General features: G+C 38.0%; 1 protein-coding gene across 1 annotated transcript; it reads right to left on the reverse strand.

The window, feature by feature from the left end:
- Nucleotides 1–9285: 9285 nt before the first annotated feature.
- Nucleotides 9286–10842, reverse strand: LOC149254745 (uncharacterized). Its single transcript, XM_089454831.1, has one exon. The coding sequence runs from the start codon at nucleotides 10840–10842 to the stop codon at nucleotides 9286–9288; it is 1557 nt and encodes a 518-aa protein (XP_089310957.1).
- Between the last annotated feature and the right edge of the window lie 15922 nt (nucleotides 10843–26764).

Genomic DNA, 26764 nt, shown 5'->3' on the forward strand with positions numbered 1-26764 from the left:
GCCTCTTCTCTAGTGATTTCTTATGTCATGAAGTGGCCCTTTGTAAGAATTTTGCTTCATAATATGATTCTCTTATATGTTTCAATTATGTCACAACTACACATGGAGGTTGGGACTCAGCTTCTGGTTTTTTATTGTGACACTAGCTCTTCATTCCTTCAAGATGGTTTTGAAGGTGTTGTTGATTCATCCATTTTGGAGGCACAACCATGAAATTTTCTATTGTTTATTGTATTTGCAATTGTTTAACATGTACCTTTTGCCATGCTTTAGCAATGTGCTAGAAATTATACTAGTTTCATTTCTTATAATGATTCATGGGCATAAATTCTTTAATGGATACAATGTCAAAAAAAAAAAAAAACAACTAGTGATAACATCTTCCTCAAAAATAATTACCCTCCTATTAAAATAAATAGAGTTTTTTAACTTTATATTTTAAAATTTGTATAAAATGTCTAAGAAACAATCTCAAACTTAAAAGCATGGATATAGCTTTCCTATATGCTTCAAATAAAAATCTTTTAGGAATTTAAAAAAATACCAAAAGTGCTAATAAGTTGCAAAAAATAATTATACCTAAAACAATATCATAATATTAATAGAAATCCCAACATCATCAAATTGTAAATATATATATATATATATATATATATATATATATATATATATATATATATATATATATATAACTAAAACATATCCTAGTAAAAACAAAATTATAACTAAAACATATCCTAGTATTATTGGAAATCCCAAAATCCAATGCCAAAATCATCGAGTTGGAATAGAAGTATACTTAAAACAATATTATAATATTACTAGAAATCCAAACACCATAATAGTATACCTCTTGTACATAAATATCCTTACAATTGGGGCTTTCTTATTTAGATTGTAAACTTGGCAAATATTCTAAAATTTGATAAGAATTGATTAAACAATTAACATCAAATTGGACAAGAATTGATTAAACCATTAACATCAATTTTATATATCAAGTTCTAAAATATTTTCTTAATCTGCAATGAAATTCACTGAAGAGATTTTCCTTTTCTTAACATCTCAACATAATCCTTATAAAAACGATAAAAACCAACATTCATGTTGTGAGGAGATTCAACCAAAAAAAGAAAAATGAAGAAAAGATTGAGGTCGAATCATTAATATGAGGAAAGAATAAAGTTGTGTAGTAATAAAGAAAGGGTGTGGAAGAATACACTTGGAGATATATGATTGTTGATGGAGGTGTTTCCACTATTTAACTTTTAGGATTCCATTCATAGCATTGGAACATTGAAAAAAACTTACCACACACTTGGCACTCGCATCACAATACAATAACGTGTATATCTGGAATCATTACTGTTTATATAGAGGATAGAAGGTATCATTTTTCCGAGTAGTTAACATGTCACAATTTTGTGCTAGAAAGTAGAGAGAAAACAAATATTGATTAGACACAACTAATCACATTTAGATATGTTTATTGATTATCAAGGTTATATATAGGACATAAAGCATTGACTTCGACACATTTAGATCAAGACTACAACTCATACATTGGAAATAACAATTTCTAGACTTACTCCTCATAACTCCTAATGCAAACTACGTATGACATGGAAGCATTACTTCTAGCACCCTCCCTTAATGCTTACATGGGAATCATTAAAAACACATATTACAACAATAGATAAATATTTGTCAGATTTTTCTGATATGGTCATCACTAGCGCTCATATCCACTCTGAAATCTCAGAGTGTCCGCTCTTTTCTTCATCACACTTTCAAGCTTCCCACTTGATCCATTTAAGACATCATTGTTTCAGACCATCGTTGGCGTGATTTATAGAATTGATGCTTCTCAACCTCCCGGAACACAATAGTTCAGTCTTGATACTGAACCATCCTATGGAAATGCCACCATATGTTGAATATATGGCCTTCTGATGTATTAACCAGTTATATGGGATAACATTGTCGGTATAGAATGTCTTCAACAAACAATTCTATAACTTGATCTTATAAAATAACCTATACTAACTCTCCCGGAGCACGAAGGGTCACACCAGCTTGACCTTATTAAGAACTACCTATGGCTAATGATATCGAAGAACGACAAGTCACATTAGTATGTTAAATAATTGACTTGTTCTTTGTGATTCTACATCAATTTTTTTTTAAGTATAATATAACTTCACTATAACATATCAATAATAATGTGCACTAACAAATATAGAAAATCTACCCATCAAAAATAGCAAGTGGATTAAAATTTTGATAATTGGCTTGGTCTTCGAAACTGGTTGCCTACCCATCAAAGCAACAACTCCAAGTCATATGGATTTGAGCTATGGACTCCTTACCAAATTTGAAATGAACTCCATTAATTCATGCTGATTTACCTGCGACAATGATGTTGGTCCGAACAATTAGGTCTTCGACCTTCACATCAACAATGGACAACCACAATCAAATTTGAACTCTTCCACTCTAGAGGTTTCCTCTTCATATGTTTCAACTCTAGGGGTCCAAAAATTCTACATACAATCTTTGAGTGTTGATTTTCCTTTTACTCATCATACTTCTTATGGTTTTCATGCCCGCGGCCCAACCAGATAGATTGTGTGCATCAACTAGGCTCACTTGTACAACATCATTCACAATGTCACTCTGTTGGGACTTCAGTGTCACATATTCCGCCATGTGTGTGTTGGGTGAGCGAGATTCACTACTTTCGTTGCCACCACTGAACCCAAAATCGCAGCCATTACAATAATAGAAAGAATAATAGCCGATTGTTGGAAATATTAATTCCAACCATCACCTTAAACACACTAACAACCACCATATTTTCCCAATCAATTTTTGCAAGTTGCGGATTTTGTTTGCAGACGGAAGGAATGAAGTTCTGAGCAGAAGTACAACGTTGACCATTTCGCAACACGTCGAATAGTTAAAGCAGTTAATGAAGAGTTGCTAAATATGAATGGGCAAACATTTACCGAGAAACTCTGCAACTTCTCCAAGTTCATAAAATCCCCCATTTTGTATAATCGCCCAACCTGTGTATTAATTATTTGTTGTGTCATGTATTAATGAGTCAATATGTATGTTTTGATAAATATGAAGGTAAAAGTCACTGTCATAAGTTGAAGAAGAGTTGAGTGTGTAAGTGTGAGAGGTAGTGAGGAGAAAATCGTGAAGAAAATATTGGTGGGCACGTGAAACAAGCTTTTACTGAGTCTTACAGAGAGTTACTCTGCAACCCTAGTGAAGCGTAAAACACAGTAAGATCTTTTTTTGCTTTACTTGGAGCAACAACATCTAATTTATCATGTGAATGTATTTTCCTATGTTTTGAAATATAATCCAAAGTATTTTTTGTTGCGATGTGGTTTTAAACCTTCATGACTAGCTTTACCGCAAACACTTTGTTTTTACTCTTTTTTGTCGTGAGTAAATTTCTATGTTTTGTTTAAGCCTTTGTCCAATTGTGATTTCCTTGCCGCAACTGAAGATTTTCTTTCCGCAACTGATTTGTTGAAGAAAACTCCTCTGCTCTGCCCCTATAAAATTTTGTAACATGGTATCAAAGCAAGTTTAACTTTGATAGTGTAAAAACAAGTGTTTTTACTAGCATTAAAATTTGTTTTGAGGGAAGATTTTTGAAGTGCATTTACGAGCAGGTAGATTTTTTTTTACACTCAGAAATGGAAACATCAAGCACAAGCTTGACTAATCCTTATATATCTCAGTTTAATGGAAAAAATTATGATTATTAGGCTTTTAAAATGAAGGCCCTATTTTCTTCTCAAGACATTTGGGATTTGGTGCAGAATGATTTTCAAGAACCAGCAGATGCAACAACATACAACGCCTTGTCTCAAGGAGAAAGGGTTTTGTTGAGGGACAATGGGAAGAAAGATGCAAAATCCCTCTTCTACATTTTTCAAGTAGTTCATGAAAGTATTTTCCCAAGGGTTGCAGCAACAACAAACTCTACGAAAGCAAGGGATGCCCTCCAAATAGCCTTCCAAGGCATGCTGAAAGTCAAGACAACAAAACTGAAAATGTTGAGAAGAGACTTTAAAACAATTTGTATGAAAGATTCTGAGAATGTAGACTCATTTTTTACCCATGTAATTGGACTAGTTACTCAAATTAGGTCTCACGGTGAGACACTCGAGGAAAGGAGGATAGTTGAGAAAGTTTTGAGAAGTCTGCCAACAAGGTTTGATGCCATTGTTGTGGCCATAGAATAGATAAAAGATCTCTCAGAGCTCTTAGTGGATGAGCTTCATGCATCACTGATCTCTCATGAACATAGACTGAATAAATAAACAAGCTCATCATTGGAGCATGCCTTCAAGACACAAGTCTCATTTTGTCAAGGTAGAGGGAGAGGAAGATCATATGCTAGAGGAAGAGAAAGAAGCCCACACAAAGGTGGAAGAAGCAACCCTTCAAGCTCAAATGGAAGGGGAGGCAACCAAAATCCAAGTCAAGGCCCAAGCCAAAATCAAGCACAAGGTAAGAGGTATTATAAATATCAAGTTTAATGTCATTACTATAAGAAGTATGGTCATTATGAAAATGAATATCGAAAGAAGCAATATGACATTAGTAACAAACCAAGTGTAAATTTCACAAAATAAAATCAGAACCATGACAATATGTTTTAAGCTTGTAATGTAGCACAAGAAAAACAAAGTGATGTATGGTATCTAGATTCATGGTGCAACAACCACATGTCAGGGAACATAGAAATGTTTTCCATTCTAGATGAAAGTGTGAAATATGAAGTGACATTAGGCATTGATAGCAAAATATCTATCATGGGAAAAGAAGAGTTAATATCCTAACAAATAAAGGGGAGAACAAGTACATCTCTGATGTTTACTTTGTCCCTGGTTTGAAGCATAACCTCATAAGCATTGGACAACTCATGCAAAAGGGCTACAATGTATTTTTCAAGAATGATGAGTGCACAATTTTGGATAAGCCTCCAAGCAGACAATTGATTGCAAAGGTTTAGATAACAAACAATAGAATGTTTCCCATAAAGATAAGATCAGATTTGAAGGAAGAAGGTGCACAAGGACAACTATCAATGAACTCATAAGAGGATGAAAGAAAAGTGCAGTTGTACATAAGTGAACTATTAAGCAGAGGTAAAAGATGAAAATTGGTTATCGCATTTAATATTTGGACATCTCAACTTTGGAGGTTTGAACTTGCTGCATAGGAAATGAATGGTGAAGGGTTTTCCACTCATATAAAAACCAGACAGCCTATGTAAAGGATGCATCTTGGGCAAACAACATAGAGAGACATTTCTAGTAGGAAAGTCAATAAGGCCAAAGGCACCTTTGGATATTGTCCATTCAAATTTATGTGGACCAATGCAGACACCATCAGTTGGTGGCAGTCATTATTTATTAACCCTCTTAGATGACTACACAAGGAATACATGGGTCTATCTCCTAAAACATAAAACTGAAGTGTTGAGCGCTTTTGCCAATAAAAGGCTCTTGTTGAAAAGCAAAGTGGACACTACATCAAATTCCTTAGATCTGGCAGAGGTGGCGAATACATCTCAAATGAATTCCTTTGATTTTGCAAGGAGCATGGAATTCACAAGCAATTTACAACAAGGTATACACCTTAGAAAAATGGTGTCACGGAAAGGAAGACTATGACCATTATGGAAATGGAAAGGAGTATGTCGAAGAAAAAGCATTTTCCAAATGATTATTGGGTTGAATCAATCGCTTATGCAGTGTATATCATGAATAGGTGTCCAACCAAAAGGGTCAAGAATGTAGTTCTTGAATAGGCATGGAGTGGAAGAAAGCATGGCATCACTCGCACGAGAGTCTTTGGATGTGTGGCATATGCACATGTCCCGGACGAGTTGGGGAAGAAGTTGGATAGAAAGGGGGAGAAATGCATATTTTTTGGAGATATTGATGAATCCAAGGCATACAAGCTCTACAATCCATCAACCAAGAAGGTCATTATCAACAGATATGTGCAGTTCATAAAAGAGGAAGCATGGGATGGAAGTTTAGAGAAGACAATCAATGTGAAAGCATGTATACCACATGAGGACAAAGAAGAATTGAAATCAACAAACAATTCCTCAACAGTGACCACCTCTATTCCTATTCAAGCACAACAAAGCAGGAAGTAAGTAACACCCTCAACAAATAATAGGAAAATGTCGCGTAGTCAAGCAAGTGCTTCTCCAAACATGTCGTAAATCGCAACACCAGGTGACATATCAAGCCCATCTTCAACAAGCACAAGAAGACCAAAATTTAGAAATTTAAATGAGATTTATGAGCAAGATGAAGTTGATAGTAGGGTTGGTATAAATTACTTATTTGCATTATTCTGTCATGTAGATGACCCGATCCATTTTGAAGATGTAGTCAAAGAAGAAAAAAGGGTTGCAACAATGGAGGAAGAAATAGAATCAATAGAAAAGAACGACACATGGGAGTTAGCTAACCTTTCGCAAGGAAAATAAGTCATTGGAGTAAAGTGGGTCTATAAGACCAAGAGCAACGTTGAGGGGAATATTAAAAAGCATAAAGCGAGGTAAGTTGTCAAAGGATACAAGCAACATCATCAAAGAGATTATGCGGAGACATTAGCGCCAGTTACGAGGATGGAGACAGTGTGTACAATTTTGATGATTGTCGCGCAACATAAATGGAAAGTGTATCAAATGGATGCAAAATCAACGTTCTTGAATGGAGTGCTAAAAGAGGAAGTATATGTTGCGCAACCAGCTATTTATGAGGTAGAAGGCCAAGAAGACAGTGTATCAGTTGAGGAAAGTTCTTTATGGTTTGAACCAAGCACCGCGAGCATGGTGTTGTAGGATAGATGCTTACTTGTAGGGAAATGGTTTCGAAAAATGTGACAGTGAGCCTACTCCCTACATCAAATAGAGTGATGGTAAGATTCTTATTTTGTCTTATACATAGATGATTTGATTTTTACAGGTAGTGATGATTTCCTCATCGTTGATTTCAAAGAATTCATGAAGAGTGAATTTGAAATCACTGACTTGGGGTTGTTAAGGGATTTTTGGGCATAGAAGTGAAGAAAACAGAAAATGGCATTTTTATCTCTCAATCAAAGCATGTAGCAAACATTTTAGAGAGGTTTGATATGCAGAACCGCAAGCCCGCACCAACTCCAACTGTCATGGGGTTGAAGTTTAAGCAAAAAAGATTGCAACAGCAATGTCAATCTCACATTATACAAAAGCACGATAGGCATCTTGATGTATTTGACTGCCACTAGGTTGGATATAATGTAAGCGGTGAGTTTGGTGTCGAGGTTCAGGGAGACACCTAAGGAGGCGCATTGGAAAGTAGCCAAGAGGATTCTAAGGTATGTCATTGGAACAAAAGAGTATGGTATTTTGTATGCCGTAACAAATGATTTCAGGTTGGTTGGTTACACTGACAGTGATTGGGTAGGAAATGTCGATGACCGAAAGAGCACGTGAGGTTTTGGAGTCATTTCATTGGCCTCCAAGAAGAAGCCAATAGTGTCATTGTCAACAACAAAAGTTGAATACGTCGCTGCAACAGTAGCAGCATGTCAGGCAGTTTGGATGAGAAGGATGTTAAGGGATCTTCACCACAACCAAGAGGGAATGACAACTATTTTTTGTGACAACATTTCCGCAATTGTATTGTCAAAGAATTACGTTTTTCACAAGAAGACCAAGCATATTGATGCCAAATATCATTTTATAAAATACTTTATTAACAATGGTGAAATTGTGTTGCAACATTGTAGGTCACAGGAACAGTTTGTTGATATTTTCCCAAAGCCATTGGCAAGTGAAAATTTCGTTTATCTCATAGATTGTTTGGGAATTGTCAATGGCGGAAGTTGTGATTAAGGGGGAGTGTTGGAAATATTAATCCCAACCACTGCCTTAAACACACTGACAACCAGCAGGTTGCAGATTTTGTTTGCAGGCGGAAGGACTGAAGTTCTGAGCAGAAGTACATCACTGACCATTCCACAACACATCAGATAGTTAAAGAACCTAATGAAGAGTTGGTAAATATGAAGGGGAAAAAATTTACTCCGCAACACTTTCTGCAAGTTCGGAAAATCTCTCATTTTGTATAATCGTCCATCCCGTATATTAATTATTTGCTATGTCATGTATTAATGAGTCAAGATGTATGTTTAGATAAATATGAATGTAAAAGTCATTTGCATAAATTGAAGAGGAGGAAGAGGTAGCGACGAGAAAATGATGAACAAAATATTGGTGGGAGCTTGAAAACAAGCTTTTACGAAGTCTTACAGAGAGTTACTCCACAACCCCATAAAACACAGTAAGATTTTTTTTTGTTTTACTAGGAGGGGCAACATCTGATATCCAATTTATCATGCAAATATATTTTTTTATATTTTGAAATATAATCTAAAGTATGTTTGGTTGTGATGTGGTTTTGAACCCTCACGACTAGCTTTACCTCAACCCTTTTGGTTTTTACTTTATTTTTCCATCAGTAAATTTCTGTATTTTATTTTTCTTTCCGCCCCTGAAAATTTGATTGCCACAACTAATTTGTTGAAACAAACTCATCTCCTCTGCGTGTAAAATTTTCTAACACCGATGGACCCTAGCCATTTTATCTCAAGACACATGCATAAAAAACGGCTCGAAATAGCTTTCCCAAAGGAGAATATAACCATAAATTAGTGGGTTAAATAATTGTAAGAAAAATCAAGTTGTCGTGGTCGGCTCCTTTTCCAACACGACCCTTGGAAAACATGTAGAGAGGTCACTGTTAACCTTTGATGCCGGATTTCCTTAGTATGGCATTGATTTGCGGCAGAATGCCAATTCTACGGAGGGATGATTGGAGGCCTTCATAATATTATTGAATATTGAGAGTGCGCACTTCTACGGTTTTTTTTTTTTTTTTCCCCTGGGAAAAAGTCGTAATTTTCATTAAGATTAAGAAAATTACATTTTGCAGATGCCGAAGCATATTCATATGCAGGCTCTTGCCTGTCGAGTTCCTAATAACTGCTGAAAGTATAAACAAGATATCTCCACACAGGGAGCATTTCAAAATAAGTCAACTGTATTCAAAATTATGACTGGCTCTTCGCAGAGAGTGATATATACTGCTGAATATAAACAAAAAGATGTAATGTTCTGCTGTCTAAACAGTGTCTATCTACATACTGTAAATAACAAAACTGCAAGTGAATTGGCTTTATAGCCCATCATTCCAACTGTTCATCAAAAGGGCGATGATAATACTGATAAAAAGTGTCGTCAACTTCCTCTTGGACCCACCAATCTTCACCTACTCTTTGCGCTGCCTCTTTAGAGAGCTGATCTGCAATGGTGTTTTTCTCCCTGTAGATGTGATGACAGACAAAAGATTCAAATGAACTTATCAATCTCTTTGCTTCATCAAGAATATGTCTCAAAGAAAAAGCATGACAATGTGATGCATTATTGAGCCAATTGCAAACAATTTTAGAGTCACCAAATATCTGTAAGTGTCTGCAATGGTTATGGATAGCAAAATCAATTATGTGTTTGGCTGTGCTTAATTCTGCGAAGTTATTAGTGCCTCTGCCTAGGTTGATTTGGAGCTTGTAGCAATGCCTGTCATCTAGGTGGAGTATAGCTCCCCCCCCGCATCCATCTTCTTGAGCTGAGCCATCGAAAAAATCCCAAGGTTTTGATTTGTCAATGGGAACAGGTCTAAGGATTCTCGGTGGGGTGGAGTGGTCTTCATCAGGTAACATATTGTAATCAGCGCCCGTATGTAGAATGACCGAAGGCCAGTGAGGCACTTTGAGATTGAAGATAGACTGGTTACGGGCAATCCATATAGCCCAGCAAGCCAGCAGAGGCAGGTTTTTGGCCTTTCCTGTATGCTCAAGGCACCAGTTAGACCATGCCTCCAGAAGGTTATTCCCGTGCCAATCTTTCAAAAGCGGGATATGAGTAGATAGTGATTGCCAAAGGGATTGGGTAGAGCTGCATGATAGAAACAGGTGTTCGGTGCTCTCTTCTGCATTATGACAGAGGTGACAGCGGAAAGGTCCATAGAAGGACCGCTTCATGAGATTGGAGCCAGTGGGTATTTTGTCAAATAATATATTCCACATCAGAAGTCTCGTCCGAGGTGCTGCCTTGAGCTTCCAGATCGCCTTCCAGGTGGGTTGAATGTCTGGGGGTTTATAAGGTTCCATGAGCCTGAGATATCCCAGCTTTGGAGTGTAAACACCATGTTTTGCATATACCCAGATGATCTCATCGGGTCCCTCAGTAAGTCTGATTTGTGCTTGAGTGAGAGCAGCAGTATATTCCCTCCATTCGTTTATCCATTGATTAGGCAGGTCTAGTGCTCTGGCGGATAACCAAGCCTGCTGGAGGAAAGAGGAGTTTTCTTGATCACCAATATGTTTGATATGAGTGATGCCTCTGTCATGGAGATGTCGGATGAGGTCAGCTGGTAATCTGTGGGTGTTCCCACATCCGACCCATGGGTCCACCCCAACACGCACTGCATTCCCTTCCTTAATGCGCCATGTGATTCCATCTCGTAGCAGAGGTAAGGTGTCAATGACAACTTTCCAGATGTTGGAGATTTGGTGATTGTTTCCATGTCTTGTGCAGATCCAATCTAATACGGATTGAGGCTTAATATATTTTGCATATGCCACCCGTGACCAGAGACTGTCTGATGTGAGTAAGCACCATCCGAGTTGGCAGCCAGTGCCTTTGAGAATATAGCCAATCTCTTTATGCCCCATCCACCCCATCTTTTAGGCTTGGTTATGGTTTCCCATTTTACCCATGCAAATAAACGCCCCGGCTGGTGTCCTTTCCATAGGAATCTACAGCATATGCTCTGGAGCCTGTTCAGGATGCCCCTTGGAATCCAAGCAAGGGCCATCCAGTACACAGGTGTGGCTTCAATCACAGCTTTGATGAGCACTAGTCTGCCTGCCCGGGAGAGGTATCGATGGTACCAGACCTGAAGCCTCTTCTCCACTTTTGTAACAAGCCATAACCAGTCTGCAATTCTATAGCCAGATGGTTTCAGTCGAAAACCAAGATACTTTATCCCATCGGTTAGGTTCGAGGTGACAAATGGGAAGCGTTGAGTGGCATAGGTGATTTCATGTACCGAGCATCCAACCGATGTGATAGTAGACTTATTATTGTTGATCTGCATCCCAGTGGCCTGCTGGAAAAGGAGGAAGGAGTTATGTAGAGAAGAGGAGTCACCGATGTTGCCATTCAAGAAGATGAGAATATCATCAACCAATAATAAGTGAGTGAGGAAGAAATTATCCGCAATTTTGATGCCAGTTAGTTGGTGCCGATCTCTGGTGGATAAGATAATCCTACTCAGTCCTTCCATAATCAGGAGAAAAAGTAGCGGTGAGAGAGGACATCCCTGCCTGAGTCCTCTCTCAGCAGTGAAAAGGGTTGTAGCTTCTCCGTTGAGTAAAACACTGTAAGATACATCAGTGATGTAGCTCATTGTCCATTTGATGAATTCATATGGGAAACCAAGATGCGTAAGCAGCAACCAAAGGTACAACCAGTTTGTTCTGTCAAAAGCCTTTGAGAGGTCTACTTTGAGTATCATTCCTTTCTGCTTTTTGATCTGTAGAGAGTGCATGAGTTCTTGAGCTGTAGCAATGGCCTCGTGGATCTGTCTATGATGCAAGAAGGCAAATTGCTCAGATGATATGTGCTGTGAGAGGATGGGCTTGAGGCGGTTGGCAATAATCTTAGCAATGATCTTATAGAGGCAGTTGCAGAGTGATATGGGGCGGAAATCATCGAAAGAGATCGGGTCATCGGTCTTAGGAATGAGGGCGATGAAGGTGGATTTGATAGCAGATGATATCCTACCTCTTCTCCTGCTGTCCTCCACGATTTTCAATAAGTCATGGCCCAGAATGTCAAAGAAAGCGATATAGAATTCAATGGTCCATCCATCAGGGCCAGGGCTCTTATCCTTTTTAAACCATTTCAGTGTAGCTTCCAGTTCTTCCATGGACACCTCCTTCTATATCTCTTCCAACATTTCCTGATCCACATATCTTGGAAATAGTTCTGCCACTCTCATGATTTCCAGAATGTTTATGTTCCCAGGTGCCTTGTATATACCCCTAAAGTGCTTAGTGGCAAGCCTGGCCAAGTTCTGCTGGGATGTAATGGTGTGGCCACGATCATCCTTTAATTCCCAAATAGTATTGATGGCTTTGCGACCATTGGCAAACTTATGATAAAATTTTGTGTTGTTGTCTCCCTCAGTGAGCCAAATAGCCCTGCTTCTCAGTCTCCAGCTTTCTTCTCTTTCCTTCAATATCTGAGAGCGCTTGGCAAGAAGTAGGTTATATTGATCCTTACTCTCCTGAGTATTGAAAGTCCCTGATGTCGAATTTTCATACTCAGCGATGACCCTTTCTGCCTCATTGAGAGTGTGGTTATCCTGGATCCACTTCTGGTGAGCCCAATTTTTAGTGATCTGCTTGAGTTTTGTTAGCTTCCTAACAAATCCAGCAGAGAGTTCCTCATCTTCCCGGATGGGGCTGTTCTGCCAGTATTCATGGACCAGCTGAATGTATGAGGGATCTTGTAGCCAGGTTGCATTGAATTTGAAAGGGCTCTTGATTTTGTGAGTGAGGCCATCTGCCTCCAGGAAGATTGGCCTGTGATCGGATAAACCACCAGATCCTACCCATTGACGAGTTCTGGGTAGAACATTGTATAAATGTTCCTTAATAAGGTAGCGATCGAGTCTCCTGGCCAAACTCTGTTCTCCACTCCTATTATTTGACCAGGTATACTGTAGCCGAGCAGATGGGATGTCCACCCAGTGGTGGTCCTCTAATAGGGAGGAGATGGTGTCAGAGAGTGAATCAACTTGAGCCATGTGCCCCCAGGATTCACAGAAACCCAGGGAGAAGTTTAAGTCCCCACCTAATATAATGTTGTCCGCTTGTAGAAGCTCAGATCCAAGAAGGGATCTCCAGAAAGCAGCCCGATCGGAGCAAGGACCATAGACATTTATGATGCGAAGACCCCTCTCAATAGTATGAGCAAAAATGTCGAGGCCGATGAAACCTTTGCCTCCCCAAAAATTGCAGATGTCCACTGACCTGTTGCAGACCCCTATTGCCAGGCCTCCGGATCTCCCTGATGCATCTAGTGCGTGAAATGTCCAATTCGGGAGCCAAGAGGTAAGGGAGTGTATAAGGCAGTCCGCTTGGCAGAGGGTTTCTTGCAGGAAGATAATATCCAGATGAGCCGAGGTTAGCAACCTCCTAAGCGCTAGTTTTTTGGTTGAACTAGCAAACCCTCGACAGTTGAAAGAGAGTATCTTCATGAGGGGGGAGGAGGAGGGCCATCCTTTGCTCTAAGGGCCCCAAAGATAGTTTGTTGTCGCCCGAGGGCGACCTCCTCATCTGCAGTATGCCTCGCTTTAGTGATACGGGAGGGTCGACCTCGTGAGGTCTTATGAGAAAAAGGGGAACTAACAGGGTCGAGCCCAACAACATCGGGGCCTCAGTCTTTTACCCGGGGACGAAGGGAATAACGCGGAGATGGCAGGGTAGTAACCAATGTCGATGTGATCAATGGGGGGGGTGCCAACGGAGGAGGGGGAGGAAGCGAGCATGAGAGGGATGATTTTGTGTGAGTGAGTGAAGCATGAGAATCAACAGATGGAAAAGGGTATGATATGTCCGATGATATGCAAGATACAAGAGGTGACAAAGTGATTGGAGATAATGACATACCCGTAACCGCTGAGTCCACCGGAGGGGGCATTGAATGTTCAGGAGCCTCTGAAGATGAGGGCGGTGTAGAGGTAGCTGCATCAATGTCTGCGCCTGCATGCCCTGGCTCTTCCTGAGGGGCATCATCCCCTTGGCTGCGCAATTGAATCTCAGGTGGCTGAACCGGTTGTTGCTCAGGGGGGGCCGTCCGAGAAGGTTCAGTGACCTCTTCCTGATCGTTCCTTTGCGATTTTCGGAGGAGTGGGCAATCCTTGTAAAGATGCCCAACTTTGTGGCATCTGCGACAGCGATATGGAATACCCTCATAGTCGATTATCTGCCGACGAGCTGTGTCTCTCCACTGGATAGTAATGTGCTCATAAATACCGCCCCTGGTGTCCATGTATATAAGTATCCTGGCATAAGCCATCATGCCTGTCTGGAGATAAGATTTGTCGTAGCCCATATATGTGCCGAGTGCATTACCGATGCGCTTGAAGATTTCTTCAGACCAGTATTGTAGAGGAAGTCCGGGGAGCCGAATCCAAATAGGTTCGACCCCTATCTGCTCTGTCTCAGGATCAAACAAAGGTGTCCATCGCTTTAGGAGCACAGGCGCATGCTCAAAGTGCCAATGTGAGGACAGAACCCAGTTTGTATGATCAGCATGCGCGAATCTCAGTGCGAACCATCCCCTCACAAATGTCTGCACAAATGGGATATCCACCAAGTGATGTCCCCAAATCTCGGTAGCCCAAGCCTTCAGTCGTGCCGCCGAATAGCTGCGGCCCCTGATGCGACCGACCAAAACCCGATCTGCAAAATCCATCGCTTCGCCCCACTGTATGTCCTCTTCCAGTCTGAGGAAATAATCGTCCTCTCTTGATTTGAAACACTTAGATTTCCTTTTAGGGCCGCCGGGAGGGGGAGGGTTCTGCGGATGATCGGGAGCTGGAGTAGAGATATGAGATGGAGCCGAGGACTGATGGGTGGCAGGGATTCCGGCAGGGAAATCGTGACCAACACCAGAAGGGGGACCCGAAAGCGGGGGTACGGAGGTAAAACAACCGAAGGAGGGACCAAGATAACCCAAGGGACCGGATGAGGATGGACCCATGGTAGGGTTGTGCGGTAATTGGAAAGATGAGCCAGCTGCCTGAGGGTCTAAACCTGGGTTAGGGTTTAGGCATCCAATAACAAAACCTAGGGTCGCCGGCGAGTGAGGAGGCGTTGAGAGGGCCGGCCAAGTGGGAGGTTCATCCGGGAGGACCACAGGCAGAGATCTAGACGATTCACCAAGCGAATACTGAGAGTAATTCCCAGAGAAGTCATCGTAATACATACCTTCTGAGCTGGCTAATGGGGTTCGCCAGATGGAGACCCCCTCCAATGGGTCAGCGGAGTAATCAACGACCTCCAGATCATCCATGGCCAGCTGCACCTCGAAACGGTGAACACTTTGTGGAGCAGAGAATCCCGGAGAAAAGGACATGTAGCAGTTAAAGGTCCGATGAAGGGTGAAGAAACCGCCACAGGAGAGTTCGGAAGTCGCAGCTTCAGGTAAAGCACATCCCCGCGGGTCGTATAGCAACCGGAAGGTGACAGTAATCGGCGGAGTAGAAGACGGAGGGTGCGGACGCGGTGAGGAGAAACGGAGAGCGGCGAGTTACCAGCAGCTGCAGGGTTACAGAAACCCTAGCCTAACCCTGTTCGCACGATAACTCTACCCGTCTCCATCCGCGATCTGCGCACTTCTACGGTTGAATCAACGTAACGTTTAATACAACAGAAAGTATGCCTTTTATTAAAGCTTTATGGGCCATTTTTATGTCGATTATTGATTTTTTTGGGAAAATTGGATTGACATGGGTGCGGTTAAATAATGTCCTTGTAATTCTCAAACATTTGGGAAATCAGCAATAGACATAAGTTAAGAGAATTTTATGATAGACTCCTTTACCATTTACACAAAAAAAACAAACACACAGTACTCAGATCTAAATAGTGGGATAAATCTACACATAAAACATAACAATATTTTTACTACAACAGAATTTTTCACACACACATCTAAGCTACAATTATTCTAATTATAGATCAATACAATTCAAAGTTCTCTGACATCTTCTTCCCTCTCCCCTGAGGAGTCAAGCCAATACTGGCTCATACCATGTTAGAAAATAGAGAGAGATCACAAAGATATTGATTGCACACAACAAATCACACTTAGATATTTTTATTGATCACAATGGTTACATATGTATAGGACATAAATTAGTGAGTTCAACACATTTACATCAAAACTACAACTCATACATTGAAAACAACAACTTCTAGACTAACTCCTTGTAACTCTTAATGACAACTACACATTATATGGAAACATTACTTCCAAAATTTTGCCTGGAAAACAATAGAAATTCTTGCATGATTTTTAGACAATACTGGAGATATTTTTGAAAATTCAATTGTCAAGCTTCAAAATTTTCCTTATTTTGGAGTTTTAAATGGTGCTAAATCTATTTCTGCCATCAAAAAACTATTTAAACACTACCACAATTGGATTTTTTTTTTGAAATCACCAAATTTTAAAAAGTCACCAAATTCTCACCAAAAAAAGGGGCAGTCCAAACCAAATTATGGCCTAGGTAGACATTGTTTGGAAATTAGACTGGGATATGTTGTTTATCGATAAAATTATTAATATCTTCCGTACTGACAAAGTTGTGCAAGGTCGACGGTGCAAATATCAAACAATCACTGGCTGTGTTTCAGGCGGAACATAGGATTCACGCTTAATTTTTGTAATTGCAATGCACTTTTGCGAAATCAACCACTGCATTTTCGAGCTTCGGTGCAGCTTTATTAAATTTTCTTCTAATTCATGGAATCAAGTTTTGGATTTTCAATGATCCAACGTTGAATCATTGTAGCCTCTTTTGACGACGTTTTTGCGCACTAATTCGGAGCACTGTGGTACTTTCGAGGGCATCACTCCTCTCAATATTTGTGTTATAATTTCCGTTTTTCCACTAGTTGCCTTAAGATATTCATAACAAATATTAAAAACCAAAAACTTCGTGCTGCGGAAAGCATCATCTCTAAATGTGCGTGTTCTTGACCTCGAGTGAAATGTGAAGGTCTCTTTATTATGCATCTCAAACATTGTGCACAATGTTCCAGGCCAATTTTCCCAATTATGTATACTATGTCATGAATTAATCATAGATTATTCAAAAAAAAGAAACATATATGTATCATGGATTATAATTTATCAAATGTTAATATACGTATTTCTATTCCTAATTAAGATAGATACATGTTAAAGCTGGTGAGCGATAGATAAGATATATATATATATATATATATAAAATTGGGTAATGAAATCATTTCGATCTTTTCATAAGTGAGCGGTTTGTGTGTTTAGTAGATGTCGAGTATTATTTCAATATTTTCAATGCCGAGTGATTTGAATGTTTAATAGATGGAGAGTTAACATGCTGTATATTTTAGTATTTTTTTTCAAGGATAAGATAGAATAGAGTTAACATGCTGTATATTTTAGTATTTTTTTTCAAGGATAAGATAGAATAATATATTATTATTATTATTTTTTTAAATTTAAAAGCTAGTTCACTGTACTAAGAAATCAAGGTAGATGTTGAGCATAATTTCAATTTTTTTTTTTATTAATGTAGAGTGATTTAAATGTGGTATATGTGCAGAGTTAATATGTTGTATATTTCAATGTTTTTTTGGTATATATATAAATTTGGTATAGTTATGTTTATTAATAAGATTTACCTGCTATTCTAAAGAATCAAGATAGATAATCTTTAAATAGTTTGGAATTTATTGACTCAATAGATAACGCCTTAGAAAGATATCTTTCGGTTTCCATCAGATTGTCAACAGCTGGTATGGGCTTCAGGTAAAGCCAGTTTATTTGTTGATGTGGCTCTTGCACCCATGGCTTTCCTGAGGCGCTGGAGGAGTTGAAGTTCCGTGGGCCGAAGTAGAGCGGACATCGAATGGCTGAACGCCTTTGCAACATGATAGCTTCCTACTGTAAATTGTCTGTTGGAAAACACTACGAACTTCCACTGATTTATTGAAGAGCACTATCAAATTCTTGCACTTTGTAGTTTCAAGTTGTGGTAATAATAGTGTTTTCTGTGAGGCAGCTATCATAATTCGTTCAATGCTTCGTCACATGAAGAGATTTATAATCTCATTTTTATTACTGCAACGATTTAAGAAAAGCGTAGTTAGGGACATATGAATGGGATGTAGATTTTAATAATGCATTGACAGTAATACTTTTAAGTAGACATGTTCCATTTGGAGGTTACATTAGTTGTATGGATTCAAACTCAACAACTTTGAAATAGGTGGGAGTGTGTATAATGAAATTTTTTTATTTAATTTTGTTGTAAATTTTTAATGATGGTCTAAATTGAGTTAAAAGATCATGTTTAAATTTTTTTAATGGGCAAAATTAATTTGTTCTAACGTATTCTTTAAAATGTTGTTTTTTTTATAAGTGCGAGTTGTAACCATTGAGGTGTTATTGTTATTTCAATTATAATTGGTTGGTATAGTTATATGTTTGTACATATTCTATCATATTATGTGTTTGACAATGAATTGGATTGAATAAAATATTTGTTCAAGATAGTTTGAATATTTTTGCTTTGTTTCTATTTTACTATTTTGGTGCTAAAGTTAGTCTCCCTAACTCCCTCACAAAAAGGCCCAGAGAAATGAGATCTCATGAATATCATGTATTATTAGCTTAGGAGAATAAAATAAAGTGTTTAGTGAGAATTGTGTGTTTGTAATAAAGTGTTTATTCATCAAAGTGTTGTGTTTGTTTGTTATTGTAAGGTGATTTATTGAGGTGAAATCTATAGGAAAAGTTTGTGGATCTAGATTATTTTTAGAAAAAAAAACAACAATATCTATTAGTTCGATTAATATGAGCACAGTTCATGGACTTGAAGCCGTATCGTTAAGATCCTTGCAAATAGGAGGATGCATTGATTGTTGAGTGATCGTGTTGATGCCGAGTAAAAGAAAATGTGAAGAGTAGGCTAGGTTAGCGAGAAGTGCAAAGAGGCATTATGTATCCCTCAACATCTAGAATTTTTGAGATTACCATGGTGGTAGCTGCAGCTGTCGTTAGAAAAGCACTGACAGAGGATCTTGCAGAGGGATATCGAGAGATAAATGTTAGAGCTTTCACATATGTTATAGGAAAAGAATCAGTGCCCAAAATTTGTATGAAAATCATTAATATTTATAAAAATATATTTATAGTTAATATATGAAAATTTTAATGTCTAAAATACACTAAAAAAGTTGATGCTACAACACTATTTTTCAAAATCAACCTAAAAATTATAATTTTTTGCAACCACGAAAAATGGTACAAATCTCCTTGAATTAATAACCTTGTTTTGAAGGGATTGCAAAGAGTGGCCCAGTATTTGGTTTATTTTCCAAAGAGTTTTGTAGGAGATATGGGTTGCCTCCCCTCAGGATGACAAGCACATGGTTTATGTTGGACAATCTTGGGCTACTGGTTCAGAGTTAGCTTCATCAACCACATTGGAATGCACTTCCAATCAACATTAAGTCCCTCCATTATTAAGTGGTACATCATACAAATTCTTTTTTGATTGCTAGACGCACATACAGATGTACTCGGGTGGCTATTCCCTGTCATTTTGATAACACATTTAGCAGCGAATATCCAAATTTATTTATTTATTTTTATTTTTATTTTTTTTCAAGGACGAAAAAGCTATAATATATTATATGAGAGAATCTATAAGGGTTCAAAACATGTTTACATCTGAGATTGATCCAAAATACATTTGGTCAAAAAGGGATCAGCATGAGGGCATATCCAGCTAAAAATAACAGAATCTAACCAAGATATATAGGTCTGGGAGGTCCCCAAAGTATCAAGATCCAGAAAACCTAGAGAGAGGCTATAATCAAAATCGCCAACTAGACACACAATAAATTCATAAGCAAACGACATGAGAATGAGGAATCTGCTGAGAAAGAAGACATGAAGCGGCACCAAAAAATATCCAAGGAAACCAGAGAAACAAATATAAGCAAACCTAGAAGTCCGGGAGAGCAAATTCATGGATATAAAAGATTTCCCCATCAGAGAAAATCTGCAAAAACCATAAACCTGGAGCAGATTGAAGGCCCAATTTAGATAGAGAATCAGCTTGAGTATTTTTTTCCCTACATATGTGACTAATAGAACTTCCGACCAGGCAGCCCCAGAAAAAGTTGATCATATCCATCCAGCCTATCAGGTGAGGCACTAAAATGTGATTTTTTTCTTGAGATGAAATCGACCATAACTTTCGAATCTCCAAATACCGAGACCTGCTGAATATCAAGAAAGCGGCAGAATTTTAAGAGTCCAGCAAGAGCCATAACCTCCGCTTTATTGTTGGAGACTATCCCTCCGTTCCAGTGAATGGAGAAATGAGTGTTTTCATTTATCATAATGAGAAAGCCACAACCACAAAATCCCTGTTGTTCAGCTCTGTGAAAGAACGCCTTAGGGAAAGATGAGCACTCCTTTGTTTGACCAACGTAGGCAGCCTTTTTTTGACTGATAGACTTCTACGGGAGGGTTTCAAAAGCAGCTGTAATTTTAACGATGATTTCTGAGCAGGTGGATTTAGTGCCATTGAAGATATTGCTGTTGCACCACTTCCAAATGTTCCACGAGGAAAGGATGAAGATCCTTCTCCATGATTCCTTCTGCCCGCTACACCATAGGATCATTTCATAAATTGTATCATGCATCATGTGCTGAATTCCATACTCAAGCTCCAAAGCCTTCCATATTTGCTTCGATTTTTTGCATTTTAAGAATAAATGAACATTGCTTTCCCCCTCTGATCTGCATAATGAACATAAACCCGGTCCGTGCCATCCTCTTTTCATTAAATTCTCCCATGTTAAATTTCTGTTGTGAAAGGCAAGCCAAGCAAACAGGATCATTTTCGAAGGGCAACCATCCTTCCAGAATATCTGAGGGAAAACCAGATTGCAAGAAATTTGCTTCGAGCCAATTATATGTTGGTAAACCTCTTTAACTCTCACTACATTCATTTCTTTCAAAATATTGCATGTAAGATAGTCAGAATCCATAGAACGAAAAATGCCACAGTTTCTAAGACCCGTCCTAATGCAATCCCATTGAAGTGCAATCTCCTGAGGCATTTGCAGAGCGTCTGCATCTTTCCATAGAGGAATGGGGCCCTGCCAGCCAGCTATCAAACTATCCCAATAGAAAAGACCTCTTCTATGAAAGAAATTCAATAAAGACTCAAGTATATTAACCTCCTCAGTGCCGCTTTTGAACTGATCCTTACCAATAAGAATCTTACTACCAATACGGCCATTCCCGAGGAAATTTTGGCCAAATCTTTTGACATGAGTACAGACGAAGTACAGCAAGTTAGGAAGACGGAAAACATTATTGGCCATGCAGAAGCCTAATCATTGCTAACCAGGCTTCTTCATGGTCTAGGGTTAAATTTGACAGGTCCTGATTTTTTTTATGAAAGTTTTATTTTTAAATTGCTTTTCACATCACTTTCTATATTTACTTTTAAAAGTTTTATTTCAGTTTTAACGGTTTTATATAAGTTTTGTAAATTATATATAATTTCTCTTACATCCTCAAGTAAATACAATTAAATATTGAAGAGATCGAGGTAAAAAACAATCTAAGATTGCCAGAAATAAATTTGGAAGATATAGTTTTTGGTTTTTATTTTAAAAGAAAAAACAAATTTTTTTATTTAGAAAAAAACAGATTACCTTACCTAAAGTCTTTCTCACACATGATACCACCAAACACAGACAAAAACATTTACCTAAGAGACTATACTTGACATTATCGAGAGACAATACTTGACATCTTGTTTCCAAAGTTTGAAAGAGGCTAATGAAATATCTATGGCCGATTTGATGCACAATACATCTGTTGCCATTATCCATGCTCTTTATATGCAGTGCTATGCTTAGGCTGCCAAAACTATTCTAGCAGTCGATTTCATTATCAAAATTGAGATTTCGAAAAATCCCTCAATCGTAAAGAGGCACAACAGGTAACAAGCACTGCAAAACAAAATAAAGTTAGTGGATATGCACAGTGAAATGCAAAGATCTGACTTATAACCCAACCGGGAAAATCAAGAATGGATATTGAGCAGAAGAATATCAATACTCATGTAAAGGAAAAAGGTGCCTCTTTCATTTTAGAAGTGTTATACTCAAATGTTAGACCCATATGTTTAATATATTTCTAAACCCTTCAATGGACTTTTATAAAATTCATTAAATTTTGGGTTACCTAATGTACATAATAGAATGTATAAACTCTTACCATGTGAACCAGCCAATGTGCTTATGCCCATACTTAGCAGACTGAAAAATATCAAAATGTTACTTAACAATACCAACTTTGTTCCCATAGTAATGCTTGGTGCAGGGCATGCGATAGCAACAAAATACTGACGATGAAACAACAATGACTGGATATGGATGTGAACAGTGTGTGAATGAATAATAGAGGTCGGCAAGAGGTAACTAATTATTGTTATCAACTGCAGTAGCAGAAGCCTCATCAATCTCATGTCAACCCATTCAAAACACACCATGGCCATAATGGAATATGGCGAGATACTTAGTTTGGCTTTGCTTGTGCAATTTCGACTCCATGTAGTTTTCTTCCGCTATAACATTGTCAAATGTAAGAATTTTAGAACTCTAATGTCATGGCTAGTAGCTACTACATGTAGAAATTATTCCAAATTTGATAAGGCAATTAGGGGAGAGGCGCCAGTGCTTGATCGGGTCCACGTCAAGCAGCCTATTCACCACACTGGCACCCTCACCCATCGTACGACATGTTGCCACAGCATGCACTGACCTGTTGCGCGTACATAGCCACTGGTTCAGAAGGTGGAGTCGGGGTTTAGGGTTTGTAACGCAATCTCCTTTGCCACTTTTTTTGTGCTGCGTTCATTTCTATTCGAGTCCTGTGCTTATCCATTTGCTCTGTAGGGTAGTTGCATGGCACTGCTCCAATGGTGGTCACTGCCATAACGTTCATCGGTGATGCGTGTAGTGGTTTATGGAGCAACAGAGATGGTCGTGTTGGAGGTTGTTCAGTTGTTTTCGTCCATTTTGTTTTGTTTTTTTTACTGGTTTTTCTTCCTCGTTTAGTGGTATGAGCTCGTTATTCATCTACGTTCCTCCCTGTGGTGGATTTAGCTTAGCTCAGTGTTGGACATGGTCGTTTCACGCTCCGAAGGGATTTTTCAGGTTTGTAGGTAAATTTGTGAGCTTGAATTTCACATTTTCTTTGCAGTTTTGGGGATATCTAACCATGCTTGATGTTGTCTTTCAGATTGTTGCAGTTTGAGCTACTGTTTTTGGAGCATTTGGGATTCCTGTGGCTTTCTGGCAGGGAGAAAAAACAACAACTGGACATAGAAGGTAGGATATTGTCCTACCAACCTAAATATTGTTTTTTAACACATTTAGCCGAATTGGATTATTATGCCTTTCTTATGCATGTGTATGTGTTTTTAAACACCTTCACATGTGTGGGTTTTGTGGGTGTTGGCTAATTTTCTGAAATTTAGCTTCAGCTTTGTGGGTTTTTGGTTGTGGGTTTTTTGTAGGTTTTCAGTTTTGGGTTGTGCATTTTGTGTGGGTTTTAAATATTGTAGCACTGTTGGCCTTGTCATATTTCTTAGCTGGTGGTTCTTTCAATTCAATAAGCTCTATCGCCTTAGCCTTTGTGTTTACTGGAGGTTGTGCTTAAACTTAAACTGGAATTGGAATTGCTTATTAATATACGCATCCTAAGGCGCACTTCACTTCACCAGTATTATATGAAGCAAACCACACATGTTTCTTTAGGTCATAAGGGTGGGTGAATTGTGCAACAACTCGACCTGGTTCAATATCCAACAACCTTGAGTGACATATAACTAACTGGAGAATGAGTGTTATTATGACAGGTCAACAAAGTTTTGTGTGGGTTTTTAGTTTTGTGGGGGGGTTTAGGTTGTGAGATTCCTCTATTTAGATACCCCTCTCAGTCTCCCTATCTCTAGCCCCTCGCAGAATGCTGGTTCTAGGATTTTATTGAACGATTCCTATAGCCACTGTCTGTTGCATAGGAGTGATTTCATATGAATTCCAAATGTACTAAGTCCACCCTTTTGACGACGCCAATGACCTAATTTGAACTAACCACTGTAACATGTAACCATGAAAGAGGTGGAATGAAGACCATGTTGTTTTGATATTGTAGAATGCTAATTGTTGCTCTGTTACTATAAACTAATATGAAAATAAGAGTGAGTAAGTAGGAAAAAGTGTTGCACTATCTGATCACTTGATACTGAGAATCAAGAAATTGTGGAAGAGAGAATGTTTCAGCCATGAACGCACAATCTGTAGTTCTGAAATTGCAGCTATAGTTCTGATTTTTTAATGTAAATGTGATAATTTTTCCATCTCTTATGTTATAGATCCTATTAAACACAGTAAGAATGGTCTAGGTAATTATATTTTTTAGGTTTAACCTTTAGTATGAAGAGCCATAGAATGGGGGGAATCTTTCATTGCATTGTGGATTTTGTCAAGAAGCTTTGCACTGTTTAGCCCCACTCTCATGGCTTTACTATACATTAGTTGTACATCAGATTTTCAACAAGTCTGTTAGTGACAATTATCTGAACATTAATGATTGTATGCTTGTGCATTTGAGATTTTAAAACGGTGTAAGATTTGTCCTTTGCCTACCTGCCATAATAGAAGCTATGTAAAGTTACACTTATACCTCATATAACATTGCCAAATTATTTGTTCAAGTAAAAATGTTCATGCCCACTTAAACACTTGTTGCTTTAGCCTGTTAAGATGCACATTTCAAGTTCATTCATCACTAGAGCTATTTATCTTGCCTTATCAAAGAAGCCCATTTTTTGTATGGTGTGACATTTCTTTCTTGGAGGATTGCTTGGTTCATCTCTTTTTATTTAGTGTTTCTTTGGAATACTTTTAGAAGCATGTATTATTTTTTGTCATAATGGTTAGGTCATAATTCCATTCAAGATTTATGACAAAATGTGATAGATTTTCAAGCGAATGGACCATAATTCCATTAAGAGCTACAGTGAAGCTTCTACCTATTATTCAATAGTGAATATGTTTGTAATGATGCTAATTAAAGTGATAATTTCTTATCTTTATATGTGCAATATATAACCTCTCTTGAAATAGGAACTATCAATATATAACCTCTATTGAAATATTAAAACAAATCTCTTCCACTGGATAGATATTATAGATCTATTTGTCTCTTGTTGAATCCCCTCATGCTCATTTTCTCGATGGTTACTAGTATCTTCTATTGGTAACTACTTGTGATTTATGTTCACTTATTTTCCTTATTTATTATGTTGCATTTCATCAAGTAATTACCAAATTAAGTAATTAATACTTCTTTTCATTTGCAATGTTGTTTCAAACTGGATTCAATTGATCTTTGCTTTCTATTATTTTCTCTTGAATTTCCTTTAGTGGGAACAAAAGGATTATTTTGTTTACTTCCTCTACAAGCAGACAGAGGGGTGGTTTCTATTGCATTTCTCAACCACATGCTCCTGGGCAGATCTTTCCTTTTGGTCCATAAAGCTGAGGGTCCCCATGGTGGAAAGAACTACAATGAAGCTTCTACCTATTATTCAACAACGAATATGCTTGTCATGATCCTAATTATAGTGATAATCTTTTATCTTTATATATGCAATATATAACCTCTCTTGAAATAGGAATTGTCAATATATAACCTCTCTTGAAATATTAAAACAAATCTCTTCCACTGGATAGATATTACAGATATATATTATAGATCTCTTTGTCTCTTGTTGAATCCCCTCATGCTCAGTTTCTCGATGGTTATTAGTATCTTCTATTGGTAACTACTTGTGATTTATGTACACTTCGTTTCCTTCTTTACTATGTTTCCTTTCATCAAGTAATTACTACTTCTTTTCCTTTGCAATGTTGTTTCAAACTGGATTCAATTAATCTTTACTTTCTATTATTTTCTCTTGAATTTCCTTTAGTGAGAACAAAGGGATTCTTTTGTTTACTGCCTCTACGAGCAGACAGAGGGTTGGTTTCTATTGCACTTCTCAACCACATGCTCCTGGGAATATTTTTCCTTTGAAATGAAAAGGTCCATAATATTGAGGGTCCCCATGGTGGAAAGAGCTGTAGTGAAGCTTCTACCTATTATTCAACAATGAATATGTTTGTAATGATCCTAATTATAGTGATAATTTTTTATCTTTATATGTGCAATATATAACCTATCTTGAAATAGGAACTGTTAATATCTAACCTCTCTTGAAATATTAAAACAAATCTCTTCCACTGGATAGATATGATAGATATCTTTGTCTCTTGTTGAATCCCCTCATGCTTAGTTTCTCGCTTGTTATTAGTATCTTATATCGGTAACTACTTTTGATTCATGTTCATTTTTTTTACTTCTTTATTATGTTGAGTTTCATCAAGTAATTACCAAATTAAGTGATTATCCTAGTCATACTTCTTGTAGTTGGATCTTCACACCAAAATAAAAATAATTTTCAGATCATAATTCCAATTCAAATTCAATATAGTTTATAGTTTAACTTCTACTATGAAACCAATCAACATATTTCATCCTTACAGAATTCACATTGCAATGTGGTCAAAAATTAATTCATGCCACCCTTATGCTCGATGACCTCCATTTCTTGCATTGCCCAAAATCGTTGAGTATCCTACCTGACCCAAGTATGGTGGACTACACAAGATTGGTTGATTAGGA

This window comes from Pinus tabuliformis, chromosome 7, assembly GCF_031772625.1.
Source record: "Pinus tabuliformis cultivar Carrire ecotype Pingquan chromosome 7, CPIR1, whole genome shotgun sequence".
NCBI lineage: Eukaryota > Viridiplantae > Streptophyta > Pinopsida > Pinales > Pinaceae > Pinus > Pinus tabuliformis.